Source organism: Silurus aristotelis (genome assembly GCF_946808225.1).
Source record: "Silurus aristotelis genome assembly, chromosome: 20".
Taxonomy (NCBI): Eukaryota; Metazoa; Chordata; class Actinopteri; order Siluriformes; family Siluridae; genus Silurus; species Silurus aristotelis.
This window is the reverse complement of record NC_139593.1, coordinates 22,565,770-22,576,042: the sequence shown is the minus strand read 5'-3', so window position 1 is coordinate 22,576,042 and position 10,273 is coordinate 22,565,770. Positions and strand designations below refer to the sequence as shown.

The 10,273-nt window shown below is 43.5% G+C and overlaps 1 protein-coding gene across 10 annotated transcripts in view; it reads right to left on the bottom strand.

Annotated features, from left to right (window-relative positions):
- Positions 1-588, bottom strand: part of pgap6 (post-glycosylphosphatidylinositol attachment to proteins 6) — a 26,711-nt gene extending 26,123 nt beyond the window's left edge. For 9 of the 10 annotated variants that reach the window (XR_014530327.1, XR_014530328.1, XR_014530329.1 and 6 more), the window contains exons 1-2: positions 399-587; positions 1-129 (exon numbers count right to left, since the gene is read on the bottom strand). The exon at positions 1-129 is cut by the window's left edge and continues 49 nt beyond it. Coding sequence is in view for 3 of the 10 variants with exons in the window: in XM_083521874.1 (XP_083378000.1) it covers positions 1-129; positions 399-486 (217 nt within the window). In the remaining 7 variants the exon portion in view is untranslated. Of the gene's footprint in view, positions 130-398 lie in introns of all 10 variants that reach the window. The other variant, XM_083521875.1, reaches the window with a different exon arrangement.
- Positions 589-10,273: the final 9,685 nt, after the last annotated feature.

Sequence of the window (10,273 nt, the reverse complement as noted above, 5' to 3'; positions counted from 1 at the left end):
TCAGGGACCAGCGCAAGAGCTCTGCCTCCTCCGGAACCCGGAACCGGAAAAGGCGTGCGTTCCCGAACCAGCTGTACTTCGACAGTCTCTGAGGCGTGTTGGAGTAGAAACCGCTGACGTAGCTGACGTCTGATGAAGCGGAAGTGGCGTCACGGGGGCCGTTCGTAAACAAAGATATGTTTTTTTTTTTTATAAACAACGACGGTTATTTTACTGTCCGTCCGCATAATGATTCATACAAAATTAGTCTTATTTGTAATTGCACCTCGTTATTATTATTATTATTATTATTATTATTATTATTATTATTATTATTCCTCTCTGATTTCTACACGGACAGTGATATAAAAACTCACTTCCGCCAACACAATAATCCCGAAATAAACTCAGAAACTCACCGTCAGCCAGACAGCAGCAGGCCGCAGCGTTCCACAGCCAAAACCACTTCACTGTCGTTCCTGCCATCTTAGAACTTAATAACTTCATTGTAACCACATGTCTGTTTGTTGTCTGCAGTTTCCGTCACAACTAAACACTCCGCACCAACACACTTCCGGGTTCCACTCCGTCCCCCTCGTCATAGCCACGCCCACCGCGAGATCCTGGCACTGTGATTGGTCTCTATACAGGATATTTCTCTGTACAATACACATGGCTGATCTGTAAATACAGAAATAATACAGTATTGCAGTAAATCAGTAGCAGGTGACTGCTTGTTTCTATTTAAGTTGCAGGTGTTCGACCAGCAGATGTCGCCAAATCATGTTTGGACCGCTTTAACGTAAATAACACACTACACCTACACTAACCCTAACCCTACAATAACCCTAACCCTGCACTAACCCTACAATAACCCTAACCCTGCACTAACCCTACACTAACCCTAACCCTGCACTAACCCTACACTAACCCTAACCCTGCACTAACCCTACACTAACCCTAACCCTACAGTAACCCTAACCCTGCACTAACCCTACAATAACCCTAACCCTGCACTAACCCTACACTAACCCTAACCCTACAATAACCATAACCCTGCACTAACCCTACAATAACCCTAACCCTGCACTAACCCTAACCCTACAGTAACCCTAACCCTGCACTAACCCTACACTAACCCTAACCCTACAATAACCCTAACCCTGCACTAACCCTACAATAACCCTAACCCTGCACTAACCCTAACCCTACACTAACCCTAACCCTACAGTAACCCTAACCCTGCACTAACCCTACAATAACCCTAACCCTGCACTAACCCTACACTAACCCTAACCCTACAATAACCCTAACCCTGCACTAACCCTACAATAACCCTAACCCTGCACTAACCCTAACGCTACAATAACCCTAACCCTGCACTTACCCTACACTAACCTTAACCCTGCACTAACCCTACACTAACCCTAACCCTGCACTAACCCTACACTAACCCTAACCCTACAGTAACCCTAACCCTGCACTAACCCTACAATAACCCTAACCCTGCACTAACCCTACACTAACCCTAACCCTACAATAACCCTAACCCTGCACTAACCCTACAATAACCCTAACCCTGCACTAACCCTAACGCTACAATAACCCTAACCCTGCACTAACCCTACACTAACCTTAACCCTACACTAACCCTACAATAACCCTAACCCTACAATAACCCTAACCCTGCACTAACCCTACAATAACCCTAACCCTGCACTAACCCTACACTAACCCTAACCCTGCACTAACCCTACACTAACCCTAACCCTGCACTAACCCTAGACTAACCCTAACCCTACAATAACCCTAACCCTGCACTAACCCTACAATAACCCTAACCCTGCACTAACCCTACACTAACCCTAACCCTACAATAACCCTAACCCTGCACTAACCCTACAATAACCCTAACCCTGCACTAACCCTAACGCTACAATAACCCTAACCCTGCACTAACCCTACAATAACCCTAACCCTGCACTAACCCTACACTAACCCTAACCCTGCACTAACCCTACACTAACCCTAACCCTACACTAACCCTACACTAACCCTAACCCTACAATAACCCTCACCCTGCACTAACCCTACAATAACCCTAACCCTGCACTAACCCTACACTAACCCTAACCCTACAATAACCCTAACCCTGCACTAACCCTACAATAACCCTAACCCTGCACTAACCCTAACGCTACAATAACCCTAACCCTGCACTAACCCTACACTAACCTTAACCCTACACTAACCCTACAATAACCCTAACCCTACAATAACCCTAACCCTGCACTAACCCTACAATAACCCTAACCCTGCACTAACCCTACACTAACCCTAACCCTGCACTAACCCTACACTAACCCTAACCCTACAATAACCCTAACCCTGCACTAACCCTACAATAACCCTAACCCTGCACTAACCCTAACGCTACAATAACCCTAACCCTGCACCAACCCTACACTAACCTTAACCCTACACTAACCCTACAATAACCCTAACCCTACAATAACCCTAACCCTACACTAACCCTACAATAACCCTAACCCTACAATAACCCTAACCCTGCACTAACCCTACACTAACCCTAACCCTACAATAACCCTAACCCTACACTAACCCTACAATAACCCTAACCCTACAATAACCCTAACCCTGCACTAACCCTACAATAACCCTAACCCTGCACTAACCCTACACTAACCCTAACCCTACACTAACCCTACACTAACCCTAACTCTACAATAACCCTAACCCTGCACTAACCCTACAATAACCCTAACCCTGCACTAACCCTACAATAACCCTAACCCTGCACTAACCCTACACTAACCCTAACCCTACACTAACCCTACAATAACCCTAACCCTACAATAACCCTAACCCTACACTAACCCTACAATAACCCTAACCCTACAATAACCCTAACCCTGCACTAACCCTACACTAACCCTAACCCTACAATAACCCTAACCCTACACTAACCCTACACTAACCCTAACCCTACAATAACCCTAACCCCGCACTAACCCTACAATAACCCTAACCCTACACTAACCCTACACTAACCCTAACCCTACAATAACCCTAACCCTGCACTAACCCTACAATAACCCTAACCCTGCACTAACCCTACACTAACCCTAACCCTACACTAAACCTACAATAACCCTAACCCTGCACTAACCCTACACTAATTCTAACCCTACAATAACCCTAACCCTGCACTAACCCTACAATAACCCTAACCCTGCACTAACCCTACACTAACCCTACAATAACCCTAACCCTACACTAACCCTACAATAACCCTAACCCTACAATAACCCTAACCCTGCACTAACCCTACACTAACCCTAACCCTACAATAACCCTAACCCTACACTAACCCTACAATAACCCTAACCCTACAATAACCCTAACCCTACACTAACCCTACAATAACCCTAACCCTACAATAACCCTAACCCTGCACTAACCCTACACTAACCCTAACCCTACACTAACCCTAACCCTGCACTAACCCTACAATAACCCTAACCCTGCACTAACCCTACAATAACCCTAACCCTGCACTAACCCTACAATAACCCTAACCCTACAATAACCCTAACCCTACACTAACCCTAACCCTACAATAACCCTAACCCTGCACTAACCATACACTAAGCCTAACCCTACACTAACCCTACAATAACCCTAACCCTACAATAACCCTAACCCTACACTAACCCTACAATAACCCTAACCCTACACTAACCCTAACCCTACAATAACCCTAACCCTACACTAACCCTACAATAACCCTAACCCTACACTAACCCTAACCCTACAATAACCCTAACCCTACACTAACCCTACAATAACCCTAACCCTACACTAACAATACAATAACCCTAACCCTACACTAACCCTAACCCTACAATAACCCTAACCCTGCACTAACCCTACAATAACCCTAACCCTACACTAACCCTAACCCTACAATAACCCTAACCCTGCACTAATCCTACAATAACCCTAACCCTACACTAACCCTAACCCTACAATAACCCTAATCCTGCACTAACCCTACAATAACCCTAACCCTACACTAACCCTAACCCTGCACTAACCCTAACCCTACAATAACCCTAACCCTGCACTAACCCTACCCCTACACTAACCCTAACCCTGCACTAACCCTAACCCTACACTAACCCTACAATAACCCTAACCCTACACTAACCCTAGCCCTACAATAACCCTAACCCTGCACTAACCCTACACTAACCCTAACCCTACACTAACCCTGCACAAACCCTACACTAACCCTACAATAACCCTAACCCTACACTAACCCTAACCCTACAATAACCCTAACCCCGCACTAACCCTAAAATAACCCTAACCCTGCACTAACCCTACACTAACCCTAACCCTACACTAACCCTAACCCTACAATAACCCTAACCCTGCACTAACCCTACAATAACCCTAACCCTACAATAACCCTAACCCTGCACTAACCCTACAATAACCCTAACCCTACACTAACCCTAACCCTACAATAACCCTAACCCTACACTAACCCTAACCCTACACTAACCCTAACCCTACACTAACCCTGACACTACACTAACCCTACACAAACCCTACACTAACCCTAACCCTAACCCTACAATAACCCTAACCCTAACCCTACACTAACCCTAACCCTACAATAACCCTACACTAACCGTAACCCTACACAAACCCTAACCCTACACTAACCCTAACCCTACACTAACCCTAAAATAACCCTAACCCTACACTAACCCTAACCCTACAATAACACTAACCCTACACTAACCCTAAAATAACCCTAACCCTACACTAACCCTACAATAACCCTAACCCTACACTAACCCTACAATAACTCTAACCCTACACTAACCCTACAATAACCCTAACCCTACAATAACCCTCCAAAAACAATGTGGGCTTCATTAATAATTGGAGCATTTTTGAGGGCAAGGCTGGCCTGTTAGGGCGGGACGGTGTCCATCCCACTCGGGAAGGTGCTGCTCTCATTTCTTGTAGTATAGGTCATAGTCTCAGAACAGCACTAGTTAACAAGTGACTGTCTAGAGCCAAGGCCAGGGAGCAGACAGACAGGCTAAACCGACCGTCTGCTAGCTGCACAGAGTCGTCACTCAGGATCCACCAAATTGAGACTGTGTCTGTCCCCCGAGCGAAACCAAAATATAGGAATTCTCAGAAAGTCTGTTTTAGTAACCTGATTAACATAAAATTAAATAGGACTGAACACACAGCAGCACCTCTGATCTAAAGATAGGATTGCTGAATATTAGATCTCTCACGTCTAAAGCGCTGACTATAAACGAAATTATTACCGACCAGGAGTTTAAAATAATGTGTTTGACAGAAACATGGATTAAACCAAATGAATATTTAGCATTAAATGAAGCGAGTCCTCCTGGGTATAGCTACATACACCAACCCCGTCTAAATGGCAGAGGAGGCGGAGTCGCAGCTATTTATAATAATAATCTAAACGTCAGACAAAAGACTAAACACAAATGTAAAACATTTGAAGTTCTTTACAACAGCATAAAATATTCAGTGTCCGAAAGCAGGTCCAGTCAGTCATTATTATTTATAGACCCCCAGGGGCCCGACTCTGATTTTCTCATAGAATTTGCAGATTTCATCACAAATTTAGTTACTTCTCTAGACAAAGCATTAATTATTGGTGATTTTAACATTCATTTTGATCATCAGGAAGACTCCTTAAGAGCAGCTGTTGTGTCCATTCTAGATTCAGTTGGAATTAATCAGAATGTTATAGGACCCACTCATAGTGGTGGACACACTCTCGATTTGTTGTTAACATTGGATTAAAAATAAAAAAACGTAGTCATAATTCCACAGTCTGAAGCTATTTCAGACCATTATCTCATCTCTTTTAAAATTTGCCTCTGTCATTGCATTACTACTTCACCACGTTATCGTGTTAAGCGTACTTTCACGTCAGCTACAGCAGCACGTTTTATTAACAATCTTCCAGAAATGACGATATTAGATAGATCTCTGTCAGACCCTGCAGAGCTCGACTGGGCCACTAAACACCTAGAATCAACATTACGTTATACCCTAGATGATGTAGCTCCCCTTAAGACCAAAATGATCAGGGAGAAAAAATTAGCACAGTGGTATAATGATCATACACACACCTTAAAACAGACCACTCGAAAATTAGAACGTAAATGGCGTCAAACAAAATTAACAGTATTTCAAATAGCATGGAAGGAGAGCCTCCTAATTTATAGAAAATCTCTTAGTGCTGCTAGATCAGCATATTTCTCCACCCTCATAGAAAATAACAAGCAGAATCCTAGATTTTTATTCAGCACAGTAGCAAAATGAACAGGAAATAAAAGCACTGCACTCACATGCACACCATCAATAGGTAGTAATGATTTCATCAACTTTTTTAATAATAAAATTGAAAACATCAGGCAAAAAATCCAGACGGTTAATATAAATCCAAATTATTTGACAAGTAACCCTGTAGACAGCAGTGTAATTATAACAGACAATCAATTACAAAGTTTTACTCCTATTCACGAGAATGACTTAATTTCATTAATTTCCTCATCAAAATCATCAACCTGCATTCTCGATCCCTCGCCTACAAGTTTCTTTAAACAGATCACTCCAGAGGTAATTGAACCTGTTTTAAAAATAATAAACTCTTCCATTAGCACTGGTTTTGTACCAAAATCCTTCAAACTGGCAGTTATCCACCCCCTAATTAAGAAACCTGACCTTGACCCATGTCAGCTGTCCAACTACAGACCAATATCAAATCTCCCCTTCATAGCCAAAATTTTGGAAAAGGTTGTAGCACAGCAGTTCTGCTCACACCTACTTATGAATAATATTTTTGAAATGTATCAGTCAGGATTTCGGTCTCATCATAGCACAGAGACGGCGCTAGTTAAGGTGGTAAATGACCGGTTATTGGCCTCTGATCAGGGTTTTGTCTCCTTACTTGTTTTGCTCGACCTTAGTGCAGCTTTTGACACCATTGATCACACCATACTGCTTGCTAGACTTGAGAACGTTGTTGGAATAAAGGGAACGGCTCTCTCTTGGCTCAGGTCTTATTTGACTGATCGCTATCAGTTTGTTGATGTAAATGGTGAGTTCTCCACACTCTCTGAGGTAAAGTTTGGTGTTCCTCAAGGATCTGTCTTAGGCCCTCTACTTTTTTCTTTATATCTGCTGCCTCTTGGAGAAATTATTCATAAACATGGTATTAGATTCCATTGCTATGCTGATGATACACAGCTATATATTTCAGCAAAGCCAGATGAGAGAGATCAGCTTAACAATGTTGAGGAGTGTGTAAAGGACATTAGACAGTGGATGCTTGATAACTTTCTTCTGCTCAACTCCGATAAGACAGAAGTATTTTTACTAGGACCACATGCAGCTAGAAGCAAACTTTCCAATTACGTAGCTTCTCTGGATGGTGTTTCTGTTTCAGCTTGTACGGCTGTCAAAGACTTTGGTGTGATTATTGACTCGAGTCTTTCCTTTGAGTCTCACGTGAATAATATCACCAGGATCTCCTTCTTTCACCTCAGAAATATTGCTAAAATTAGAAATATGATGTCGTTACAGGATGCAGAAAAACTAGTTCATGCTTTTGTTACTTCTAGATTAGACTACTGTAACGCTTTACTGTCTGGGTGTTGGAGTAAGTGCAGAAATAAGCTTCAGTTAGTTCAGAATGCAGCAGCAAGAGTCCTCACTAGATCTAGGAAATATGACCACATCACCCCTGTATTAATCATCTACACTGCTCCCAATCAAATCTCGCATTGATTATAAAATACTACTACTGACGTATAAAGCACTTAACGCTTTCACGCCACAGTATCTAAGTGAACTTCTGTACCAGTATGATCCTCCACGCCTACTTAGATCAAAAGGTGCTGGCTATCTGTTGGTTCCTCCAATAATGAAGATTACAGCAGGGGGCAGATGTTTCTCTTATAAACCCCACAGTTATGGAACAACCTTCCAATCAGTGTTCGGGACTCAGACACAGTCTCAGTGTTTAAGTCGAGGTTGAAAACATATCAGTCAAGCCTTTAATTAGTAGATTTGTTCTCAGGTAAAGGCTCAGATCTGGAGGGAACATGGATATAGAGTGTTTGGTGAACTGGGATATTTGTATGCTGTCGTCCCCTCACATTCACGCGTTCACTTGGGTTTGTTGACGGTGGTGTGTTGGGTCGTCTCTTATCTCAGAGATCCCTCATGTCTGTGTTACCTTCTGTTTCTCCCTTTTAGTTATGCTGCCATAGCGAGTCTTGCCGGAGTCCAAACTGCACAGTGACTTTTACTCTCATGCAACAATAGGTACACTTAATAATCCATATCCTTCTCTTCCTGTCACCCTCTTCTCTCTCTCTCTCTCTCTCTCTCTCTCTCTCTCTCTCTCTCTCTCTCTCTCTCTCTCAGTCGAGTTAAACATGCTCCTGAGGCTCCAGTGACCACTGTTCCTGCCCCTCTCCCCTCCGTGGATCTTCCCACTTCATCCAGGCCTGCCTCTGGATAGTGTTCTCTTTGACCGGAGGCCACTCTGTGCAGCTGGGGAAGGTTTGTTATCAAAGCCTTGGGTGGTTCCATGAAATTCCGGAGTAAGAACGGGAGCTTTGAGGATGGATTGGACTGCAGTTGATGTCAACAGTCTCCTACACTGACTCAGGAATACAGTTCGCTTTTGATCATCATCACTGCACCCCGCAACATTGTATACCTGCCACAAATGGACATTCGGTGTAACCCAGATGAGGATGAGGTTCCCTCTTGAGTCTGGGTCCTCTCAAGGTTTCTTCCTTATGCCATCTCGGGGAGTTTTTCCTTGCCACAGTCGCCAGTCGCCACCGGCTTGCTCATCAGGAACAAACTTACTCATAAAGAACATATTCATTTTTAATCACCGCATTATCTGTGTAAAGCTGCTTTGAGACAATGTTCATTGTTAAAAGCGCTATACAAATAAAAATGAATTGAATTGAAAATTAAAATAACCCTACTCTAACCCTAACCCTACACTAACCCTGACACTACACTAACCCTACACAAACCCTAACCCTACACAAACCCTACACTAACCCTAACCCTAACCCTACAATAACCCTAACCCTACACTAACCCTAACCCTACACTAACCCTAAAATAACCCTAACCCTACAATAACCATAACCCTACAATAACACTAACCCTACAATAACCCTACAATAACCCTAACCCTACACTAACCCTAACCCTACACTAACCCTAACCCTACACTAACCCTACACTAACCCTAACCCTACACTAACCCTAACCCTGCACTAACCCTAACCCTACACTAACCCTAACCCTGCACTAACCCTAACCCTACAATAACCCTAACCCTGCACTAACCCTAACCCTACAATAACCCAAACTCTGCACTAACCCTAACCCTAAAATAAGCCTAACCCTGCACTAACCCTAACCCTACCTAAGCCTAACCCTGAACTAACCCTAACCCTAACCCTACACTAACCCTAACCCTACACTAACCCTAACCCTACAATAACCCTAACCCTGCACTAACCCTAACCCTACAATAACCCTAACTCTGCACTAACCCTAACCCTACAATAACCCTAACCCTGCACTAACCCTAACCCTACAATAACCCAAACTCTGCACTAACCCTAACCCTACAATAAGCCTAACCCTGCACTAACCCTAACCCTACAATAAGCCTAACCCTGCACTAACCCTAACCCTACACTAACCCTAACCCTACACTAACCCTACACTAACCCTAACCCTACACTAACCCTAACCCTACACTAACCATAACCCTGCACTAACCCTAACCCTACAATAACCCTAACCCTGCACTAACCCTAACCCTACAATAACCCTAACTCTGCACTAACCCTAACCCTACAATAACCCTAACCCTGCACTAACCCTAACCCTACAATAACCCAAACTCTGCACTAACCCTAACCCTACAATAAGCCTAACCCTGCACTAACCCTAACCCTACAATAAGCCTAACCCTGCACTAACCCTAACCCTACACTAAGCCTAACCCTGAACTAACCCTAACCCTACACTAACCCTACAATAACCCTAACCCTGCACTAACCATAACCCTACAATAACCCTAACTCTGCACTAACCCTAACCCTACAATAACCCTAACCCTGCACTAACCCTAACCCTACAATAACCCAAACTCTGCACT